Source organism: Prenolepis imparis, unplaced genomic scaffold (assembly GCF_030444845.1).
Source record: "Prenolepis imparis isolate NDT839.2.m4 unplaced genomic scaffold, iyPreImpa1.0 SCAF_8, whole genome shotgun sequence".
Taxonomy (NCBI): domain Eukaryota; kingdom Metazoa; phylum Arthropoda; class Insecta; order Hymenoptera; family Formicidae; genus Prenolepis; species Prenolepis imparis.
This window is the reverse complement of record NW_028141166.1, coordinates 16,520,556-16,546,794: the sequence shown is the minus strand read 5'-3', so window position 1 is coordinate 16,546,794 and position 26,239 is coordinate 16,520,556. Positions and strand designations below refer to the sequence as shown.

At 33.0% G+C, this 26,239-nt stretch overlaps 2 protein-coding genes across 2 annotated transcripts in view; both read right to left on the bottom strand.

Annotated features, from left to right (window-relative positions):
- Hr38 (Hormone receptor-like in 38) overlaps nucleotides 1-5,115 on the bottom strand; it is a 71,763-nt gene extending 66,648 nt beyond the window's left edge. The window contains exons 1-2 of the mRNA XM_083043472.1: nucleotides 4,953-5,115; nucleotides 4,803-4,846 (exon numbers count right to left, since the gene is read on the bottom strand). Coding sequence (XP_082899598.1) covers nucleotides 4,803-4,842 — 40 coding nt within the window. The 5' untranslated portion in view covers nucleotides 4,843-4,846; nucleotides 4,953-5,115. The remainder of the gene's footprint in view (nucleotides 1-4,802; nucleotides 4,847-4,952) is intronic.
- Nucleotides 5,116-5,129: 14 nt separating this feature from the next.
- Csn8 (COP9 signalosome subunit 8) overlaps nucleotides 5,130-26,239 on the bottom strand; it is a 44,481-nt gene continuing 23,371 nt past the window's right edge. The window contains exon 6 of the transcript XR_014425802.1: nucleotides 5,130-5,215. The gene's annotated coding sequence lies outside the window, so the exon portion shown is untranslated. The remainder of the gene's footprint in view (nucleotides 5,216-26,239) is intronic.

Here is a 26,239-nt window from a genome sequence, read left to right as displayed (position 1 = left end):
CTCCATTCATGCATCACCCGATACACCCCGCGCTCTCACCATAGCACCCTTCCACCCCTTTTGCACGCGGTGCACGCGTGGCAAAGCGGAGGCGTCAGCACGAGTCGATGTCGCCCCGGTTTAATCAGCCATAAGACGGACACTTCGACACGTGACGAAACACTGAAAGCTCGTGGCCGGCTTCTGTGATATCGCCGGCGTGCCATCACCTGTATGAAGCAACCGCTGATTCGGAAGAACGACGACTGAGGGGTAAGGTCGACTTCGATCCGATCGCGATAGGGTGAAATCGGTGACACGCTCCGTTCTCCGTTCGGAGAACGCTCGCCTCTAAACCCGAGTGCGTTGAATTAAAGTGAGCATTAAAGCTGCTCGTCTTGGAGCGCGTATTGTCTAAGGACAGCATTTTGCTGCCATCCTAATCAATATTTATGCAATCTTTCAGTTACATAAAAGTTCGATTATATTTCTTCATTTTTAATTACGCTCTGATAATTAAGATGCAATGTTACAAATTTGTCGGATGGAAATCTGTGCATATATATATATATATATATATATATATTGTATATGTGTATAGACAAACACAGATTATATAGATAAATTTATTATACCTTTAGCACTATATATCCCACGAATGATTGTGAAAGCGTAATCGACAATGCGAAAAAAAGCAAGGAACAACGCACTAAAACAAGAGAATCGACTGACATTCACGATAATTCAACGAGCGCGATTATCGCAATTGATCGTGTCGTGAGATGTACATAAATGTCTGTAATAAGATAAAGGCGAATAAAGTCATTTGCCAGCGGCGGAATCGCGTTGATTTCGACAAGGCAACATTCGACGATGAATGACACGCTTATCATCTTGATTAAAGGCGCGTAGATAATATGCGTACTTTTTGCCCAATCGACTTCCTATCGGCAAACAGATGTATATGATAATAATATGGACGTGTCTAAATAATTTGAACTTTGACAATCGTGTCGACAATCGTGATCATTCATCCGATAGAATTTATAATTGAAATTATCCGCTCTTTACTAACGTTATTCGTTTTATAAATCGTGCGTCGCTCGTTATAATCGCGACATTCATTACGTCAGTAGGTCTTTCTGACATTAATGACAAAGCGTGCAGAACGTGCAATATTCTGGCGCCACCTTGATTAATTAGCAAGCTTGATTAATTAACAATTGCGGCATAGAAAGAGAAAGAGAGATAATGATTTCGAAATGAATTATCGAGTTCTCGTGTTGCGCCCCAGGTAATCTCAATTTCTAAGACTACCGTTAAGATAAGAACGTTTGATAGTAAATGTGTCTTTTTATTATTACGTGTCATTTATTATTGTTTCATCACTAGACTGACCTCACTTACGAAATAAAGGAACTGGAGAGCACTCGTGTTAAGATATTTCGAACATCGGAAGGTTAAAAGGTATTTGCCCGTATCTGAGAGGTAAAAATATCTAGAGCCGAAAATTAATCTATAATAGATTCTGTTTTACCAAATTACTTAATATTTACAAGCGTCGAAAAATAAAATCAATGTACTAATTACGATAATGACTCTGAAGCGAATGATAAAAAATCGAATCATTATCATAAAATTTATTTCTATATATAAATTATGATATAATGCTGCATTAATAAATTTATAAATCTGTAGAGTAGTAAACATTTTGCAGCAGAAAGCAATTGTATGCTTCGTTTAAAAATGAAATTCAGCTACTTGTTTGTTATTCAAATGCCAAATATAACTTCGTATTCCTCATAAATTTATAATTTTATTATATGTTTTTTGATCACAATGAAATATTACGCGATTTTTTCCCCGAAAAGTTATATATTTTGCACTTAAATAAAAAGAGTATTGTATAATTGTTATGCGTCTCTCAGGGTACTCGCGGACGTGTGGCTTTATTGTAAATGAGGATACCGTTATACAGGAAAGTTCTGAGTATGCGCGAATTCGAGGATTGAGCGATGCAGGAAATTCAGCCAGTTACGCCAGACCCGACCGATATCTCTCTTTTGGAGTATTCGTCGGGTCAGTTATTATATATATACATAGACTGATAATTAGTTGTGAAATAATATATACATCCATCTATGATTAAACATAATAATCAATAATTATTATTATTTTATGAGATAGAGATTAAAACTAATAAAAAACTAAGTTTTTGTATCTCACTATTTATATTCTTGAAAATTAATATATAAAATCTCTCTTATCTTCAATGTTAAAGAACTCCGTATCTATAGATATCTCGGCATTAAAACAAGAACGTAATTTTTTTATACATTGACCTCTATATGTTAAAAGAATACTTGAGACATACCCTGCATATTTATATTTATACAAGTAATGTCACTCAAAAATGAATCACTGAGCTGCGTCATGTAAGGTTAAAGTGAGAACGTGACAGAATGTCGCAATAATTAAAAAAAAAGTATTTAAAAGTCTAAAAAATATTGTACATCAAAGGCGTAACTTTTTGTATGACATACTGATTTATGCAATTGAGATTGAAATTGAGAAATAACGAAAAGATCTTTCAGCTCGGTCGAGGATAGCCGCTCTCTGGAAATTGTCATTCAATTCGAACGGCGAATTGCATCTTCCCCAGCGGATAATTTGTTCTTATTACTCGACTCGGGGCCGGTGTGAACTGTTTAATGATTTTTTAATAAACTTCCGGGCACTTTATGCCACGTCCTGAAGATCGTTGTACCGTGTACGCTCCAGAACCAACGCGGCGTATAATCTTTTATTATACTGTGTGATGACCTTTCCTTCGTGAGCTAGTAAAATGCGCTCTATCAGTATGTATAAAAGGACGAGGACGACGATGCCAGTGAACCTCCTCTGCCCGCGTACTACCCTCGTATATTCACGCTCCTTCTCTCTTTCTCTCTCTTTCTTTCGCAATGGAGAATTATTTTTTACGGCATTTATAGGACGTGACTCGCGCGTTGGCTCGTATAGAGCGTAGCGTGCGATTAATAAATATAAATCAGCTGGCGAGTTTAAGAGGCATCCATTCTTGGACGCGATGGACAATGGGGGGAAAAAAGGGTTCTCGCGAAAAACTATGCGCTGGAATTTTTCTCAACAATCATCCAATCGGACTGGCTTCCGATTTCCTATCGGCGTGATGCGAGTGCATTCGTCAGAAGTGATATCAAAACGCGCAGTGCAGATTTTATTTCGAATGCAACGTGATATAAATCAAAAGCGAAACCGTTCCTCATTTTCGCAACGATAAATGCAAAATACACGGAACAAAGAACTATTATTAGAAGCTATTATTAGAAATTAGCATTAAATACATTATACATATATGTATAAGTATGTATATGTGTGCAATTAAATATTATTACATGTGTAAATAAAGCGGGTTAAATCAAGTAGGAAAGTCTTCTATCGTTTTGTGATCTTCGCAATAGTTAATGAGAAATTTATTATTATGACACCGCGCGGATTGGCCGATTTTTTAAAATTAATTTGTCATTAATCATTGCGAAGATCGCAAAACGGTGAAGAACTTTCTTACTCTGTTTAACCCGCTCTATCTGCACACGAGAGGTACAGCGATTATTATCGAACATCCTGTATACATGGAATATTAAATTATACAAGTATTTTTAAGTATAGAAATTAATTATTTATTAAACGATTAATGTATCACGAAGCTTGTTCTTATTTTATTTACTCGATCCTGCGATTCGATTGTTTTACTGCCTTCTCAATCCGAATTATATTTAGAATAATTTAGATCATCGAACAATCTAACGATAAAGTATCGGACAAAATATATTTTTGACTCTAAATATTTTTAAAGAAATAATTCTAGTCTGTAAAAATCGCAACACAAAACGATAACTTATAATTTGAATCGATTCACTTCGATTCTTACTTGATTAAATGAATAAATTCGCGCCAAATGCTTTTCGAGACCTGTCGTCGCCATATATCTAATTACACATTAATTACATATAAAACGACTATAGGTCTCGGAACGCATTTTTCGTGTAATATATATTCATTTAATGACTTCAAGACTCGAAGTGACAGGAATCTAAATTATAAATTATGGATTTTGTAGCGATCTTTACAATTATTTCTTTAATGTAAGTTAGAGTGACAAATATATTTCGTCTGATGCTTTATCGTTCGATTTTTCGAAGATGTAAATATAATTCAGATTGAGCGCAGTAAAACAATCGAATCACAGAATTAAGTAAATAAAAAAAATAAGGATGAACTCTGTGATACATTAATCATCTAATCAATAATTAATTTCTACGCTTTAAAATATCTGTATAATTTTATATATTCCGTATATATAAAACAGAATCTCTACAAGATTTCTTTAAATAGTAATAAGCAGAATAAAGTAATATCTGTCAATTTTCAATACGTAAATTTAGTGAAGAGTTAAGATTTCATATTTATTATAATGTCATTGTCACATATTTCAGCCATATTTTACCCCCTCAATTTTACCATTCAATGAACTCAAGAAACGAGTCAAGAATAGAGTCGCAGTTATTTTCCATCTCATTGTCGAAACAACAGAGTAAAAATTGGATATCGCTACCAGTTTTTGACACGTGATGCTAGCGAATCGTGTGCCATGTCCGTCTATCTAATACGCGCTGTCATAAAAAAATATTATCATCTATCGACTATTATTGCGATCTATTTAAAGTGATTTCGAAAGTCAACGATATTTTATTAGAAAGCAGTACGCGATAAACGAATAAAATTAACAATTTCTCACTCACCGATACGTACAGTAGCGGAGTTGTAATACACAGCGCACATTGATCTGAAAACAAAATATTCTTGTTATAATTATGTATATACATACATATGTGTGTGTCGAATATCTCATAAACAATGCAGTTTAGAAAAAATATTTTTATATTGCATACCTCACAGTTGCCCCACTGTTGCCTGATGCCTCCCCGGGCCTCCTCCTCCTCTTTTGGTCGACATTGCTCCTTCGTAGTACTCACGACACTCGCGAAAACACGAATAATTACGATTGTCCGATCGGACACTTTACGCGGCACTCCCGACACGCGAAACTTTACGCGGCACTCCCGACGCGCGAAACTTTACACGGCACTCCCGAGGCGCGATACTTTACACGGCACTCCCGACACGTAAATCGCACTGTGTATCGCAATGCTATCTGTAACAAATAAAATACATACATATATTAGAATAATCTTATTATTTCCCATTACAACATGCACAATATAAATATGTAAGCTAGAATCAACAATAGATATATCCGCGGATCGCAACACATTCGCGCGCGCGACAACAGATTAAGTTGGGTTATGTTGGCAAGAGATTTTGCATCGAATTTTTCGCGAAATATGCGTTTCGAACAATTACGACTAACATGACATAACATGATTTCAACGACAATAACGTTGAAAGTGTGATATGCGATTAATAAATATTACAACACAAAGATTAGAAATGGTTTCTAATGATTATGCTTACTAATTAATCACAGCGGGACGCAGCTCCAACTGCCCGATACTCGCGGCGTTTCGGTAATGGCCGCTATTCTACAAACGTCGGCAACTTCATTCTAATAGCGCGCGCGATACTATATACCTATATACATACATGACTTAATATTAATAATTAATTAAATGTCGAAGGAGATTCGTTCGAAAAGATATAGCTTTAGGAAGAAAAAATATTAATCGAGAATAAGGTATTATAACATTATTTACAACATATTACTATTTTATAACTTTTACCATATATTATTATTTTAAAATTTAATTAGCAAATTATAACATACACAATATAAATATAAATATGTAAGCTAGAATATTTAATTAGCAAATTTTTGCTTTATTAATATTTTTTTGACAAAAATCAGCTGATTAAAGCGTTAATTTGCTAATTAATTTTTTAAATAATAATATATTTTAAATAATATGTTGTAATACTTTAAATTCGATTAATATTTTTGACAATTATCAGCTGATTTCTGTCAAAAAATATTAATCAAAAATAAGATATTATAACATATTATTTACAACTTACAACATATTACTATTTTAATTTTTTAACATATTATTTTAAAATTTAATTAGCAAAATTAAAAAATATTAATCGAGTTTAAACAAATTTTATATTATTTTTTTAAAAATCGAAGAATGGCGCTTGTATTGTTCTAGTTTTATTAGAAAATCCATTTAAATCGCCAACTTCGAGATATGTATATTAGTTAAAAATGACATATCGATCACTATCGCAATTATTGATTTAAATATTGTCTATATTAATATATACATATATAAAAAATATATTCTATGAAATCCTGTTTTATTCGACTCATTGCCGCTCATTAGTATAGCTTATATTTTACCGCGATTTGTAAAGAATGATCACGTTTGGAGAGGTAATACAACGACAATAACAGATCGTCTCGTACTACTGGCATCTACTCTGCCTCGAGTCTCATCGTGCGAACAATAACAAGACGAGAGTGCACATAAACGTCAGCGTGTATCAACATTAGCAGCGCGCTCGTCTTATTGTCATTCATACGATGCGGGAGTTGAGATAGAAGGTAGTGCCAGCCAGTAGTACGAGACAATCCGTCGTTGAGAATTAATTATTAGATCGTGTGATTAATTACCTCTCGTGACTAATAACTTATAATCGTATCGAAACGAATGCTATTCGTTAATTGTTTTGAGCGGTTTATTCGCTAGAAATTGAAGTAATTATAAATGACAATTTCAGATTGTTTTCTTTCTCGATATATGTAAAATACAACTTAATTCTTATTTACTTAATTCTTCAATTATTCGTAAAGAATGATCACGTTTGGAGAGATAATACAACGACAACGATGGATCGTCTCTTTGTGCGAACGATAACAAGACGTGTGCGCATAAACATTAGCGCGTATATAAACATTAGCAGCGCGCTCGCCTTATTGTCATTCGCACGATAGGAGTCGAGATAGTAGGTAGTACCAGCAGTAAAAGATGATCCATCGTTGTCGTTGTGTTACCTTTCCGATCATTCTTTACGAATAATGACATGTGATTCAGAAGATTCCAGCCACTATATAATATATATGTGCACATCAAAGTAATCGGTGAAGTGTTTTTAATTTAATTGTAAGTCTATGCTTAAAAATTCATAACTGTCCTCTATTTTATGCAAAGATATTTTTATTGAAAAATTTTATTTCGTGTTAAAAAAATCGAGAATTTATTTGCTGGTTGAATGTATATTTATCTATTTTCTCTATATTATTTCTTTTAGTTTTATTTTCCTGTAAAGAAGTTATATAATGATTATTAAGGATAGCATAAATACAACACTCGTATAAAAAAAAACACGACATATTTATATATAATAATATACCTATAAACTCTCTAAATTTTGTGGAATTAAAATTGTAATGTTTAAAAATTACAACTTAAAAGTAGCCACCTGTTCTCCATATTTTCGCGAGAAAGAAGGAAGTGACGATTGTGCGTTTCAGGACTCGGTAGTGGAGAAGGACGAGAAAGAGAAAAGAAACCGGTTGCCGTTTCTCGCACAATCAGGAAGAACCGGGCGAGGGTGAGAGGCCGATATTATGCAATCGTGTGCGTCACAAGTCGCGGGTTGCACGACGAAAGGCGACTGTCTGTATGTATATGTGATTTTAAGATTATAATATTATTCTATAATTATATATAGGTACATATATTTCTGTATTTTTATATAATATATTATATTAAAGTATAATATTACTATTAATTTTAAGTAGATAAAGAGAGATGAGAAGGAAACAGTCGAAAATCCAATATACGTTAGAAATAATTTTATTTATATTCTAAATGTTGAATTAATTACAAATATTTTTTGTTCGAATATATATTTTATTTTCACGATAAAAAACATTTTTGTGATAAAAAATCGCGAAAATTATGATAATATCCTAGTTATAAAATGTCAAAACAATCTATATTTCATAAATTGATCTCAATAAAACTTTTAATTGCACATGCATATGAATGTTGTATAAGGTTCATTTAATTAGGCAGAGCGCGAGCAGTTAATTCGAAAAAAGCTTGAAAATGCAAAAGATTATTACTAGTTCATCCTCTCACAGATTATCCTAATAATACGCGTTCGGATATATGTAATTACATTCCTATTGCACACTGTAATAACTTTAATTGCAATCTGAAATCTTTTATTGCCACGCTAATTACGGTAAGGTAGCCGTTACACGTGTTCTTGTAATAACTTTAAAAATGGTAGTCTTTTAATTACTCCGCACGGCACGTATTTATCAGAGTACTCAACCGCGAATAATTACATTGTGTAACATTCAACTGCTACATAATACTCGTGATCTATCAATAACAATATTCACATATAGTTTTAAACAATCAAGATCGATTATGGAAGATAGAAAAAATATAAAATAAAAATAATAACTTGCAAAAAGTGTAATTTTGTTCTCAAATTTATTCTTTTCCCATTTCGTATGGTATCATATAACCGATAGGTCAGTTGTGAACCGTCGCTATTATCTGATAAAAATATTATAAATATATATAACAAACGAAGCAAAGATATGCGAACAAAGTAAATTAATATACTACATGTTCATTTAATATAAAAGAAAATAATAGTATCCAGTCTGACTAACTTTTATTTACTTATTAAAAGAGAAATATATTTTATCCCCTACATCGAAATATATATACTCGTATATAAAAGGTTCCTTAGATATTATCGTACCTAAATTGTTCGAGAAATCCCTATTTACGCCCATGTTGAAATTAGATGCGTTGCGTATATGTATACACTTTCGTGAATAAGGTATAAGCGTTCCTCTCGCAAAGTATGTATAATATATAATTCCGAGAGCAGCGTATGAGAGCGTAATTTCCCTTTCAGCGTGAATGAGATTAAAGCGTGGTGCTGAATACGTGGGCTGCTTCTCTATAATGGAATCGCGGCGCGTGTCAGTGAATCGATCTAAGAGGGTAACTTTTCTTTTTTTTCAACGTCGCGTTAATAAAAAGCAGCTACATATTATCATCGATTATTATAATATCTCTATTTTATACTGGTATTTAAAAGCGTACCTAATCGGAACTAGTGAACGATGTGTCTGCGTGAACAGTAAAGAGTATCAGGCTTACAAGATCTATATTAATCGGTCGTGGTAGCATCTATTCTAAATATCGAGTGTGGTCTTTTAATAAGAAACGTAGAGAAGTGGTTCGATCTAACGATAAATTAAATATAAACATTTCGATTATTTAAAAATCACGATTATTTGTCATAATCATTTTTAATTAGTGAATAAGAAATATTACAAAGAGAATATCTTAAAATTGACAGCGAAAAAACTATAATCGATTATTTATTTTTGCTAAAAAAAACTTTTTTCAAATTCACAGTATAATATATACTTGGGAAATAATGTCAAATCAATTAATTACGAACGTACTGTTAATTATTTGCAGAGTAAGGGGGATATACGTAATTTAATATATTCTACATATATATTCATTTTCTATTATTTCTAACTATATATATATATAGAAATGTTGTAAAGTCTCGATAATATGTATATACATTCATGTACCTTTGATATTTAAAAAGCACTTTATGTTGAAGCCGAAATATTTATTGTCCTGATTAAACAATATAGTTCACAGTTGAGAGAGAGAGACATTTTCGAAACTATTGTAAGAATTACAATCACAGATTAAATTAATTATAATTTTTGAGTTCGATTCTCTCACGTACATATTTCAAATTTACGCTTCTACTAAGCAAAAATGATGAACAATAATGTAATAAAACATTAAATACGATATATTTTAAAAAGTTACACATATATATGTGTGGGGGGGGAGGAGAAAAAGTGAGATTATAAAAATAATATATAAGATTATACAACCCTTTATATTTACAAATGTTATGTATATATATATTGAACTATAATAGAGAAAAGTTTACATAAATAATCGAATAAAGATTTTTCGCTGTCAATTAATATATTTTCATACATTTTCCACCATTTATTATAAAAATAATAAATCCACGCAACATGTCGTAATTGCAATAAATTTCTATTTTTATCGGTGATCTTAAAGGAGCATTATCTCGTGGCGTAGTTAAAGATTTTCACAGCTGACTGAAAAATCACAGAGGTATCGAGTGCGAGGAGCTTAATCGACCGAATAAGATCACGAAACGAGCATTAGCGACGATTCCCGTATCGATTCGTCGCGTATATATAAGATTAACAAAACGTCAATTAACAAATCGAGTGGGCGTCCGTGTCACACCGTGGGTGTCGCTTGAATTGGTGTGCACATGAAACCGTGCGGGTGGTATGCAAAGTCATTCCACGGAATGGAAATTGGATAACTGCCGCTTTCATGCGACTTCGATCGGCGATTATTCGCGCCAGAAAACTATTCGCTCTAAAACGACCGGGGTTTAAAATTGCACTTAAGATGCCGTTAATCTCCGATTAACCATCGCCGCGACCCGCCGACTTTTCATTCACATCCCACGACGTGAATTTATTCACCAAAATGCGTCGAAGCAATCGTAACGGATTGCATTAACGAGTGCCGTGAAATAGCAACATACCACGTGGACGACATGCTCATGAATCCGTTGACAAATACTTGAAAAATAATGTCAAACCAATGAGTTAAACAAATCGTATTGTTAATTGTTCGCAAAGAGTAGAACTTGATTGTTGGTAAAAACATTATCTCTGAATTTCAATAAAGTTCATCCTCACGAGATTCGCAAAAAAATAATGAGCAATCAGTGAATAAATATTTCATTAATATTTATTTAAAAAACACTTTTAATGACTTTTATAGTATAGAACTTTAGGATTCAAAAATACATGTATTTTTATTCTTAGATTAGTTTTTCTAAATTACTACATTATATGGTCGACTTTAAAGGATTAACCTTTAACAGGATTAACCCAGGATGCCGGTCTATATAATATCGTTTACTTGTTTTATTTTTCATTCCGATTGTTGTTGAATGTCATTTAAAAGAGCATTCAGCTCGTTTCGAGTTGATATCGTATCTCCATTGATGAATATCTTTATACTTTCTGCGTAAAAAATATAAAAGGATAAAATAAATTAATATCACCAATTAAGGATTAATAATAACAAATCAAATCAATTATTCCAACAAAAAAAAAAAAAAATCCATAAATCTTATTCAAAAAATACAAAAGACATTTTATTATATAACTTTTTAATTGCATAAAAGCATTTTATTATCAGTATTTCTGTATACTGACCGGATACTTTCCGGTGATCGGAATAGAATCTTAACAAATGCAAATATGAATCTAAATAAAAGGCTATCATATATAGTAAAAATCTATTTCTAAACTTTTTTAAATAAAGCTCTCTTTAAGGTCAACGATTCAATTAATCTTACATGTGTTTTCTGATCTTTATCGTTGTCTAATAATTGTTTTCGGTCGTGCTAAATAAATGAACAGTTGAAAATCCTGTTGCCACCTTCCCACGAGTAAGGTGTGACGCCAGGTGCCGCAAAGTTCTCCGTGTCCGAAACGAAAGAAAACGCATAGCTGACGGTGTGACATGACTTAACTGTGCTTTACGTTTCTTGTATTATCTCTCGTATAGGCGGCAGCCGCCTTGCCTAATATAATTCATAGTCTCGAAGAAAGTCGACGCATCCGCCGAGTTGCATTTTTGATCGCGAACTGCCGTCGTGCATCTTCCCACGTATATATATTAGACTTTACATTTTAAACATTATAAGTGCCTTATATAACATTCACTAGATGCATCTAATTTATCTAAAAATATTTTTGCATTATTCATAATAAAGAAATATAGTTCACCAAACGTCACCGATCGTAAGATTAAGGGAAAATTATTCTCCTGTTAGCTAAAGAGTGCTTTGTACGTGTTTTGCACTGGCTTGCAGACTCTTACTCTTTCAGAAAATTTATAAGCAATACCGCGTGTCTGTATACTTGTAAAAAAATTATTATACTTAATATAAATCTTAAAGTCTTATAGAGTCTATTATCTCCTTCTCTCTTTCTGTCTTTTTATCGCTCTCGCTTTTTCTCTCTCCCCGGCTCGATAGATCAGAGAACGATGGGCGATTAGCGCCGCGTGTGAAAGGGAAAGCGAGCGGTCGACTTCACGGAGGAGGACGATCGACCCGACAGCATGGCGCGGTACACGAGCTCGAGAAACGACTCTCTCTTCAGTACGTAATGCGCGTTCGCAGTCTCTCCAGCTTCCATCCGTGTCTCTCTTTCTCTCTCTTTCTCTTTTTCGATCTTTCCATCTCTCTTTCTCTTGCTATTAACTATCCACCCTCTCTTCCTGCGCGCATCTGTTGATGCTTTTTGTGGCATACAATTCGAAAATCCATATGCATAGGGAATTTCTCGACAATTTCAAACAGAATTATTCAGTAGAATTTGAGATTTTTCAAACTACATGTTATTTCTCTGTCGATTTCTCCGACAAATTACTATAATAATAATAATTGAGATTTTTCGATGTTAAAATGGATAATAAATATTCAGCTATTGCAAAAATCAAAATACAGAATAAATTTTGACAATCTAAAATAAGCGATAAATTTTAATATTTAAATTTAAAGAACTGAATATTAAGAAAATTTTAACAACTAAATATTGCATAATTTCAATGAATACGATTTTATATTTTTTGTCTGTTTTGTGTGTAAGTAATGTCTTTATTATCATCATATACAAATAATTGTAGACAATCAATTTTACTATAATTTTACAAAATTATTTTATAAAATTTTAATTTACCAAAATTATACGAGCTGCCTGATTTAAATATCAAGACTTATTCAGACATTGAAATATTGAAATTCTCTCTTGTGTGGATTTTTATTTTTTATAATTATTCAGAAGATTGATAGAGTAAATAATTGTTAATTTTTTATTTGGATTTTAAAGTCATAATTATAGTTACTTTCTTTAGCATTAAATATATTTTAATCGTCAGTATTTAACTTCACGTTAGTATTTAATGCTTGTAGTTGTAAAATATATCAGTAGTATTCAAAATTATATTATATAAAAAACTATTAAGTAGCATAAAAAATATCATTGATAAAAAGTTAGAAAGAAGATAATATAATGTAAAATGTAGTATGAAAAAATAAACAAGTTTAAATATTATACAAGTAGAAAAATAGGAGCCTATTGTTTATATGTCTAAAAATAATAAAAATTTTAAGAAAGAGAGATGAATGTAGAAGTGCAAATTATTTTAATACAGTTTAGCATTTTTATCGTAATTTTTTAACTATGCGTATTTATCGTAATATTGCTAGAATGAGCCGAGAGAAAAATAATGAATGAGAGAGAATTCGCCGTAATTACAAGGTTGTGATTTTACAGATGGGATTACCATACTTGCGTTATGTAGAACTATGCAAATATTGGGAGAAATCATTCATTATAATTGGCTTACTATGATTAATGGATGATATTACGAGGTGAAGAATTGTCAGATTCATTGTAGCTCATAATCAGTCAGTATACATTTTCATAATATATGTATATATGTACAGTTGCAACATTATCGTAGTCGTTAAACTTCTTTTTCTAACCGAATATATTAATGCACTATCGACTTCTCATGTAGATCATGATAAGCAGAAATTTCTCTACATTATTCTCTTCAATTTTTTTAACTGTATGTATGCTAATTAAAGAGAGAACCAAATAAAAATAACTATTATACACACTCTGTGCAAAATTTATAAAAAGTTCGAAAAATCAATATTATCTCTCTTTTAAATTTATAAATATGTATATTTCGTACGAAAGAAATCATTTCTCATCTTTTTTTTCTACGTGAGAGATATATTGCGCATCATTATATATTTTTATCTTTAATTTTATATTAAAATTAAAATTTTATTTTTCTCTGATCTCGCGGACACTCGTATACCGGACATATACGTACTCATGCGTATTTGGGTAAATGGGAAATTCTACATGGAAGAGCGCTATTATTTACATATTGTGCGAGGCGCACGTCTCGGCGTTTTCTATAATTTGCCTCGCGACGCTATCTCCATTGACGATCGATCGATCTCGCGACGTGCACACGCACCGGAGATCGCAATTGCTCATACACGGATGTACGAGATGCGAGCGTGTCGACATACGTGCGCGACACGCATACACGCATATACGCGAGAAGAGCCGCAAAGATGAGAGCGTGAGTTTCGCGCGCGTACATGCATCTCTATGTTTCCGCGTTGCTATGCTAATGAGAGAGCGTCCCGATCTTCGATCAACTATCCTTGGAGGGATTTCTAACTCGTAACGTCAAGATTCGAGCTACAATCGTACCGAAATCGGTATGATTTAAGATGTTCTTAACGAAAAACAAGCACGATTCACTCTCTTTACCTTTGAGAATTAATAGAATGTTTATAAAACAATGTAAAATTGCATTTCGATAATGTACGGAAAATATATGTTAAATTTATTGAAGGATTTTGTGTCGATCTATTAAATATCTAGTTCTCTCTCTTTAAATCAAGGATTTCTTTTATGGACAGTTTATAAATTTGTTAATGACCAGATGAATCTTGCGAAACATTCAACGTGATGAAATTATGCGAATGAATAGAGTCGAGAAGTAGAAATTTCGCGATACCGTTATACTTGAATAGGGTTGACCACTGACCACTTTTGATTTCAATCAACAATATTGCAAAACCGGAATGGACTACCTGCGGGATCCACAAAACAGCTTGATCTTATACTGGTTCTCTGTTTCATAGAAATTTAGCACTTTTTTATATGGTAATTATGCTAATGTGAGAGCATCTCCCAAAGATTGAAGATATCCTTGAACGAGATTCATAGTAGAACACTAGAGTTTTGTTTTTATTAAAATCGAGATTTCGTCGACCAAAAAGGAATGAAAAGATTTCTGCTAAGTAAAAACAAATCGGCGCTAAATATAATCAAACAAACATGACACAATACCCATAAAAAATACCCATAAGATATAGCGTAATCAAAAATCTTACATATAAAACGCAGTCCCCCATACACACAAAGTGAGTATACTACTGTAATAAATTAAAAAAAAATATCTTATGTCACACAAGCCGCTATAAAATTCAACTGCCTAATCAATATTTCACTTAAATAAATAGTAAACAGGATAAATAAAATTTTTTATAGGTGAATTATTTTTAGATAAAACCTACTAATTATTTATTAAATAAATCTAAAAAATTAATAAAAAAACACATAATAACATAAAATTTTTCTATTTAAATTTAGAAAATCTAATAAAATGTAGAAATAGCATAAATTAAACATAACAGCATAAGTTTGTATATATTTCACTTTGTATACTTTAAAAGAAAGAATGCAGTTGCAAAAATCATTTTTATAGCAAAATTATCTATTATATTTTTATATACCTTTTTCTCAACAATGGATTAAGATATTTAAATAATTTTTGTTTTCCCTTTTTTCATATATTTGACTATATTTTAATCACAATGTATTTTGCTGAATAAATTCTCTTTCTAAATTTTTATAATGGTTTGAATAAAGTCAATTTTTTGACTTAATCGTTTATAACTTTTTATAAAATTAAAATTCTTTTCTTATACCGATCAAATTATAATTTATTCATTTCTGAACAGATGAAAAAATGATAATTTAACAAGTAGTTTTTAAGAAAAAAAATTCAAAAATCGAAAATGATTTTATAGAACAGTGTGTCAAAAGTTTTATATGCTGAACATTTTTTAGTTACTTAGATATATTCAAAAATCATTTTATACATCTCAAAATATTCAGAAAATTATTTATTTTTTTTAGTTATTTTTTGAAGTGCACTCTTTTTCTTAAATAATATATGATAATATACTAAATACTTCAGCTTATTAGCTTATTATACTTCTTTACGGTGAATATCCGAGAGGCATATATTATAATATAAGTGAGTCTTAAGTATTCCACTTGATGAGAACTAAGACGATACTAGAGACGAATAATACATATACCTCGCTATATGTATTAAAATCTCTTGTGAGTGTAATAAACATAATCGTGGCTATATTTAATCCGATCAAACATTAATATGAAGTATCTTATTATATCTGTCTAATTCTAGCATTCTTTTTATCAATGTAACTTAATTTCGTTACATTTCAAGAGACTTTATTTATATCAATGTTAGAAAGATCTTTTTTTAATGCTATCGAAGAAATCACTTCCAGATAATTTCTGCTCGTTTTAAATTGATTTAAAAATTTCGCAAGAAATCACGAATTAAAGTAAAATAGCAAAATTTATTATAATAGAAATTTTTAAAAATAAACGCAAGATTACTTAACATAAAATTTAATTTGATTTGACTTTCGTTTTTTTCAGAAATATAAAAAACAAAATCTATTATTCTAGTTTATCTATTATTTTATTAGTTTATTAATAAATTTTGTATCATGTTCTATCGAAATATAAAATCAAAATATAAAATCGAAAATATCCATATTCCACTTTTATGAGTAATTATGATAATTGTAGATTTTTTATCCACAATAACATTATATGCAGTTATACTTAATTTTTTGCATTAAATATGCACTTGTACAAGTTTATACATAAGGGAAAATGAAACAGAGAGTGAAGCCTGCTCGAGGAATAACTTCCGGATTTCGGCACAATCGAGCATCGAATCTCGATACTGCTCGCGCGAGTGTTTTACTTGGCGTCGATTTTCTCTCTATTCCACGGTCTTGCTTCCCGGTAGGCAGCGCGATCACGATTATAATGCCATACAGAGAATCGACGCCGAGTCGTGGGGTCACACGCGGGGTCATCGTCGGGTTGTAAACCCTCGTCGGGTGCGACCCGCGAGAGAAGTATAAGAAGAAGAACACCCTCCCTCTTTCGTTTTCTTCCTCCTTCTTTTCCTCTTCTGACCCGAACTCCCACCCTCTATCGTTTCGTGGGATAGTCTATATACGACCTGCAAGCAGCGTCGTCGTCTCTGATCTGCACAAAGTCGTTAACGAGTCTCCTCGTTATCTTTAGCGCTTAGTTTTATGTATGTATATATATGTGTGTATACGTAGTGTGTGCTCACCTAGGCGGTCTGTTATAAGAAAATGGCGAAATGGGGAGTTCGAGGGGATAGAGGAGAGTTAAGGAGAGAAAAAGAAAGAGATGCACCTAGACATGAAGCTGGAGAACCGGGAAGGTCGTTCTTTCCCTTCCTCCATCTCTTCCCTCTCTATTCCACCTTCTCTCATCCCACCATTACCCATTCTCGAAGACACACAAGTACTTTCTCCTAGTTTTTCGGTGCCGCCTTTGGCATGTACAGAGCTCGACAACGACAAACGGCGACGTCGTAACACCTACAAGTCACTCATCACTTGCGAATTGTTTACGGATTGTAGAATCTTATTTGTCGTCCGGGATATAACTCAAGGCCGAAAAGTCATCATTTATGTAGTAACTCGGATAAAAAAAACACGAAAATATTTTTAATTTTTTTGTCAATGATAAATTTCTCGAATCGAATTTCGGGTTAATGCAACAAAAAAATACATTAAATAATAAATAATACAAAATAATAGAGAAAAGAAAATAGAATATATACTCAAAAAATAGAATAGAAATATTTTTATCCTTAAACATTGTATTAAAAAAATATTAGCTAAATTATTAAAAAGTCATATATGGAATTTTTAATATACGATGATTTTGAATTATTTAACAAATAAGAGCATAGTATTCACATCTAAAAAAATTAGCAAGAATTCTATGAATTATTTCACGATTGGAATTGAAATTGCACACAGTTGGAAAATTTGTGTTTTCTTGTTAAAAACGGTCCCCGTTAAAATTTTTGTGTTAAATATTTAACACATTCATGTGTTAATTTAACATATTGCTGTTATGTTAATTGGACTCAAATGTTAAATTATTAAAACAACTAAAAAAAAGTGTAAAAATAACACAATGTATATCTATTTTTAATTTTACACAATAAATATGTTCCGTATTATTAGTGACAAGATTTATCTGTTAAAATTTACAGAAAAAAAATGTTAATTTTACTTTATAATATAAGTGGGGGTGATAAAATGTAAAATTAACCATTTTTTTAGTTAATTTTTACATTAAAACTATGTTAATTTTACACAAAATTTATTTTAAGTTTATTTGAAGTTTGCATTTATTTTATGTTAAAATATTAACACAATATTCGTGTCACCATTTAACATATCCATATTATGTTAAATTAACACAAAAATTTCTGTGGACCGTTTGGGACAGGTGATATTTGTTAAATTTAACACAAATTTTTCAACTGTGCATTGTCCATGATCAGTGATGGTGAGTGAACAGAAAAATCAACCAATCGTAAATATTTCCATGACTGAATATTTTTCAAAGAATCCTTTTTAGCATTACAAACCGTTAAACCGATCTATACGATAAGATCATTGGCAGTCGATATATGGTTCTGATTTATGTAATGTATGCAAATACGCAATTTATGTCCGATTTGTCGCTCGGATTCAAGGCAAACGCATTGTAATCTACGCGGATATTGCGTGTTTTTAAAAGCATCATTCGTAAAAACATAATTGATTCCGCGCATTTTTTAAACTCAGCAAATGAATATTATATACTTTGTAACTTGTTTTTAACCCTAGGCCAATTTCAATAATCGAAGTTGCACGCAAATAATGTAGCTTATTTTTAGATCTCGCAGGTTACTTTTATTTTAGGCAAATATCGACACGAGCAAACTTCAGCTTTCAATAACGGAGTTTATTTATACGAAATAATGCAGTTGCATTTTCATTTGACACGTGACATGACACGTTATATTTTCATCGCAAAATCACATTAAAGCAAAGTAACAGCAATACTGCTTTCAAAACTGCAGTGTGACAATGTTCAAAATTGATAATTAATATAAAGTATTTACGTATGCTAATCTTTACGGAGCAAAAAATAACCCGCGCGCGAAATATGATATTAAATATACTGCAATATTTAAAACTCGGTGATTTCTTCACTTATTCCTACAACTGTGGGAAATAGCTGTAGATAGCAATAACAAATTACTGAGCAGAAGTAATGCTAGAATCAAAACTTTATGCGTTGCGCAAAGCACCTCTGTTAGCGAATTTTTTTTTCAAAAGAGAAGGCGTTTTAAAATTTCGTTACGCCATCGTGCAATTTCACTGATTTATGATCCCTACTCTCTATCGTTCATATGACCGATCATCTAACGGAGAACAAAAGGATCTCTACTACATGACCGTTACTATTATCCGGAGAAAAGCGATGGAGAACGCAGCCAGTTGTCTATTATTATTTGCGTGAAATCATACGGATTTATAGTACGCATTTACAAAATTTTAAATTCTTCAAAGACTTATACAATAGATTTAGAAACTTATTGCTGCATTATATTATATATAAAAATGTTAAATTTTTAATATTAGATCTCTCTAGCAAAATTTTCAATTATGTACACAGATAGAACTTTCTTTTAGAATTTACCCTGAAAATCATGGTAATCGTGGGACGATATGGTATGGAAAGAATTTTTAAAATATGTTTGATTAATTTTACCATACTTTTAGTAAATTTTACTATACTTTTAGTAAAATTAATCAAACATATTTTATATTTTATTGTGATAGATATTATTTTTTATTGTGATAAATATTAATCAGAGAAATTCTCATAAAATTCTTTCCACACCATATTGTTACCCCATTACCATGATTTTCAGGGTAAATTCTAAAAGAAAATTCTCTCTGTAGAAAAATGTTTATCATTGCAAGTATAAAAATGAGAGAGAAAGAGAGAGAGAGAAATATTAAAGGAGCGTGAATGCGGGGAATAAAAATAAGGCTTATGAGAGGCTGCACGCCCGCACGTAATATGGGCTTCATGGGTGTTTGACAGATGACTAATGCAGAATCACCGCGATGGACGTACGGGCACCGGTTGAAAGCCGAGCCTACAAAGTCGTTAACAACGTTGCTTGGCCTTGGTCAGAAGTCGTTGGTTAACGGGTCGAGGGATTTTTTTCTAGATCTCATATCTGCTTCCTGTTATTTACTTTGTGGCTACTATATGCGCTTTATCATTGTCCTCGTAGCGCTTTATCTCGCATATATCGGGCATATATTAATAATCTTCCGCGTCTTTCTTTCTCTCACCATTTAGCGCATATCGGGACCTCAGCGAATTTTTTCTCGCCGATCTTTTATCGATCGTGTGATTTATTTTCGCGCGAATTTCATGCAGGGACTCGTCTTTCAAAAGCGAAAACATCTCTGTCAACGCATTCTATCGTGCTGCTATAAAGTTTTATCTTTATAAAAATGCGTTAATAAAAGACGTTGTTACTTGAATTTATATAACATTTATAGTGAATCTATGTATTTTCCATATAAAGATTCTGTGACACTCAAAAACACATTTGACACACTTTTGATATAATTATAAACTTTTTAATAACACTTTAATATTCGTAATACTTGATATGGCAAATATCTGCACTGCTACACGTTACTTATGAAATACAACAAAGTTTGTACGAAATATAACGATAAATAATGATATAATAATAAACAGATCATAAACAAAAATAATTCGTCAAGCTATGTATATTCGCCTTTTCAAAGCAATCGTAATAATTAAAAAAAGATACATACGTGTAATTATTATCGAATAAAAAAATTCTATCGCGTCGTTTAAGGACTGCGTTTTCCAGGAGAAACGTCATTTGTACGGAAATATACGCAGCATTAAAAATAGAAAACGCTTACAACTGTTTTTATGTTAGAGGACAGGTTCTTAATAGTACTTTCTTGAGAACGTCAGCGTAAAGCAGATAAGATGTCAATGTGTCGTTTATTAATTCCGCTCATAAACACCGATGGGAAAACAAATGTATAAAAAAAGCTTGTCCAAGTTGCGCGTTTTCTTACTTGCACGATAGTTCGCGTTGACGCGTAGATATTCCGGGGGTCTGGGGGAGTACGTGTTTTCGCAACAAACGTGTCAATTATCTTATCGATTTATCGTACATAAGTCATGCGTCGACCGATTAGAACTAATGACATATCTACCTTGACGCGCAGCTCCAGAAAAAGTCGTATAATTAATTCCACACTCGAATAAATCTCGCTTCTGAATCTCGATTGGACCATATTACAAAGTGTGAAAAGAGCGTTTATCTATTTGTTATATATCTATTTTTATAATTAACTGAAAAAATGATAACGCGAAAAGCTACGAAATTATTAGAAGAACTTTATTAAAGTGTCCACATTTTTTCATGATTGATTATAGAATTAGATGCAAATAAATCGATTTCAGTCTCACTTGTAACACGACGAACGTCAAACGATTGAAATACGTCGATTCAAGTGACGGCGTCGGTGGCAACAGTTACATTAAGTAACATTACTCGTTCCCCCGACGCCAATTATTTACGTTAAGTAATCGTATAAGATTCCTATTTACCGGCTTCTGATCCTGCCGACGTGGAGACAAGCGGTAATTATACGTTTACGAGGACATATGCGCGCATTTATAACCACTTTCGCCTCTCTAATTACGAAGGAAGATAGTCCCTGCTGTGCCATCATTTTAATTTGAATTTAATGAAACAAATATAGTCATATCGATTTTAGTCTTTTTTTTTTTTTTTGAAATGCGGGAATAAAATAGGTCAACACAGATTTTTCTTTGTTTTTTAAACTTGTTTAGATGTAGAACTATATGCACGAACCATTGATTATCGGTCCAAGATGCGTGAACGATTGCACATTTTCGCCCAGAATATTATGAAATCCGTGTTTATACGCCCGTAATGGTGTGAGTGATGCGCGTATTAATGCATTAAACTATCTGCTGTGTCTAAACCTTCGTGTTGTTGCCTTTGGCGTGTCGCTGCTAAAAAAAGGATTTTTATCCGCTGATAGAAATGTTAATAGGGAGGGAAGTACTGTGCGTGTTTTCTTAGCCAATCGTGCGAAACATATTATTACTGAATTCCTGAGATTAAATGCGAAAAATCAAAAGCTTCGATTCATTCTTTAACTCATTCCTACTCTCTTTCTCTCTCTTCTATATTCATTATTGCTGTATAATAAACATGTCGCGTCGTGGACACACATCTCAAAACAATCCGAAAGAATTGAAAGAGAGAGCAAATAGAAACTTCTGTCAAAAAGTATTCATCTATCACGATTTTAACTACAGATTTTATTATCTATGCAATATTTAATACGGCTTTTCTTCCTAACATTTTTCTTTTTATATAAAAAACAAACTGTTTAAAAATATTTTTTAAATATTTATTTTATTACATTTTCTATTTCATAAAATTTGAAAGAGTAGAGAATTTACGACATAAAAGAAATTTAAAAAAGTTCTGACTTTTTAAAGAAGTCTTTTACAAGAAGTCAGTTTGTACAGGGAGGCTGCAATCTCACCCTCGTAACAATAAGTATATAAATCACATCTCGGGTCTAATTTCGCGCTCGCGTCGATCACGAACGCGTTCCGATATTCCGATCGCGATCGGTTTCTCCTCGGCATTCCCATCAGAAGAGAAGAGCCTCTCGATTGAGTATCTCTCCTTTTCTACGGAATTAGGTATCCTCGGCGAATGGTGTGCGCGACCTCGCTGTCCTGCGCGTATAGGTCGTTTCACCTGTCACCTGCGCAGAAACGAAAGAGAGAGGACGATCGCTGCGGGCGAAAAAGGAAAGGACGAGCGAGCGAGCGAGTAGTCGCGCAGACATCCCAATTGACCGGAATCGAACGCTTGGTTACGAGACCCATCCGCTCTTCCGATAGCCGATTTTAATCGTGACCGACTAAAAAAACGAGGTCACAGGCCTGCTTCGAGGTATCAAGCAGGTCAATACACGTGCACGTCAATCGAAAATTCTCCAGAAATACTTTTGCAAAGAATCACTTATTTTCTGCATAGAGAAAAAGAGAGAGACACCCGATACAGCTAATTATCTCTTAGGCTTTTAGAGCTCTAATATTCGACATAATTCACCTCCCCCCCATATATAAAACAATGTTCGGCGTTCTGATTTCAATATTATTAAAGTTGACAATATTTGCGCGTTGCAACTTATTATTAAGTTAAAAAACATTATTTTTATAATAAGGGATGAAAGGTCAGCGGTAATCGAGTGATGTGCCCGAGTTTACTCGCATAAAGCGAAAAAAAAACACGCTGAAGGCGGACATGGCGAAATAGCATTCTGCACATAATCCGCGCGAGTTCGATGAAGAGCGGTATTCTGCATTTCGATGTTGCTCTTTACCCGCAGCGTGAACACGAGCTTGCCTCACGTGTAGGCGTGGAAGATTGCGGTCATTAAATCGCCACTGGAAATCTAGCGGGACGCGAGTGGAAAATAGATATTCAAATGAATGCAAAACTTTCGCTTAACGACAAAACTTAATTTTTGCAAAAAATGACTCTGGAAGTTGAAGAGATTAAAAGTTTAAGACTATGTTATAAATACATTGATAAAGATTGAATAAATTTAAAACAATTATTGAGTAAATTAAACGAATGATACTAAGAAGAGAACATTCTAAAAATAATCTTATAAAAAAGAAGCATATTGGTAGGAAATATCTAATTAAAAAATATCAGTTAATTACGCGAAAGATAATCAAAATCACGATATTTTTAAAATAATAAGAATGTAATATGTTTCTTGAATCGCAAAATTAATGGGAAATCTTTCAATAGTACCGAAAGATTTTTATATCTCTCATGATATAAACATTTTTTTTCCGGTTGCTTTGTCAATCGTATTAATGTATTTAAAAATTAATATTTTTTTCTGCCAAAAAGAGGAGTTATTCTTCGTTTAACATGGTGTTATTTGTAAAACTTTCCTAATTAAATTCTTGGAGCAATTTTGTTATTCTCATCGGTGAAGTGTCACGCGATTTATACACTGAGAGAATTTTCTCTTAAAATTTACCCTAAAAATCGTGGGACAATATGATATGGAAAGAATTTTATGAGAATTTCTCTCATTAATATTTATCACATTTATCATAAAAATAATAATATCTATATCACAATAAAATATAAAACATGTTTGATTAATTTTACTAAACTGCATAGTAAAATTAATCAAACATGTTTTATATTTTATTGTGATAGATATTATTATTTTTATTGTGACAAATATTCATCAGAGAAATTCTCATCAAATTCTTTCCATACCATATTATCCCACGATTACCATGATTTTCAAGATAAATTCTAAGAGAAAATTCTCTCTGTGTAGTAACGGTTAATACACCCAGGAAGTGAGTTCCAGATGCGACTTTCTTCATATATCTAAATCGGACGGCGGCCACGAGACTCGTCTCTCTCGTACAAGAGAGAAGATCATGGTGCTCCGGAATGGGCGAGAGATGGATGGTGCCGGGCAGAGTAAAAGCGTGTTATAACGACGACGAATAAATATTGGAGTAGGTACATGAGCGACATTACCATACAATACGCATACCGCGTAGAGTCGTTCTGCGGGCCATGCAAGGGTGCGACGCTCGCTGTTGTCGCGCTCCTAGAGCCGTTTTCTGTTCAGTATATTTATATGTGTGTATATAACGCGTTTATCCCTCTCTCTCTCCCTCCCTATTTCTCTCTTTCTCTCTTTTCAATCTCTTCTCTTTTAATAGCCATTAATCATCGCGATCGTCCACCTAGTCCCACGCAGCCACAGAGTCAGATACATTGCGTATGCGATATCGAAATGCTATAGAGAAGGAGAGGCCTTCCCTTGGTTAACTGTAAAATAGGATATATATCGCTGAATATTGCTTATCTCGCATTGCGCACTGATCTATATCGACCTCTCGGCTGCAGGACCATGCATGGAAATAAAGTTTCTTTCCTCCGGCCCCCCTGCAGTTTAACGATCGTTTAGTGCACGAATATAATGCAGTAATATTTTAAAAATTCTGGAGAAAAATTAAGGATCAATTTTTAATTCATTTCAATTTTAATATATTACGGTTATTTCAATATTCAGATACAAATGTTAATTAACTGATATTGTTTTGTGTGTATCCTAAGGGATAATATATTATCGTTTGATAAGAAATTTTCCTTTCTTTCATAATATTAACATGTTCACTCTGTGATATGTATAAGTTTTATTACTATCATAATTATTGTATATTGTGAATCCGAGATATAAGATAAATATGTGTATGCCCTCAAAATTTGCATCTTTTATTGTCTGCCTTCATAATTATCATACCTTCACAAAATAATTATCACTTTCACAAATTAAATATCTATTAAATTTATATATTAAATATCATCTCGTGACCTGACTTTTAAGTTCCTCTCGGAACAGCTATTTCCGTAAACAGATATTATCCGTTACCTGTATGATCATGCTAAACTTTTGCAGATTAAAGCAGCTATTTTTGTGAAACCCTACATTCACGTTAAACTTTTATCGATTAAAAGTAAGTTCGAATATATCTTGCACGATTGTGCGACTACGTCATAAGCGCGTATCCTGTATATGTATATATATATATATATAGTCGATCGTAAAGATCATTTAGCGAAACAAAAAGTGTTTCAATCATTCCGACACAGATTTAAATTAAATTTCCAATCTCGAAAGAATTTCGCGATCGGAGCTCACGCCCTAATCTCAAGAGAGCCAAGAGAAACATCATACGCAGCGGCTGATTTTTAAGGACGAGCGTAAGTCTTCAAGTTTTTCCAAGTCTCGCGAGCGAGCAGAGAGCGATCGCGAGTCGTTAGATCCTGTTGGCCTGTTGTCTCGGAGAGGAACGGCCGACGTAACGTAAGCTTGCATCCCGCCGACGCCGAACGACGGAGACGCGACGACGTCGACGCGACCGTGTCGGACAAGGATGCTCGCAGAGACAACACAACGCGCGAGAGGAGATCTCGGGAGATCGAGAGTAAGAGCCTAGAAGCGCGGAGACGGGACCAGGAGGGGAGTGGGTGAGCCGACCTCTGACCCGACGAGGGCGGCGAGGGGACGACCGGGGACCGCGGCACCGTGGCTTAGGCATAGC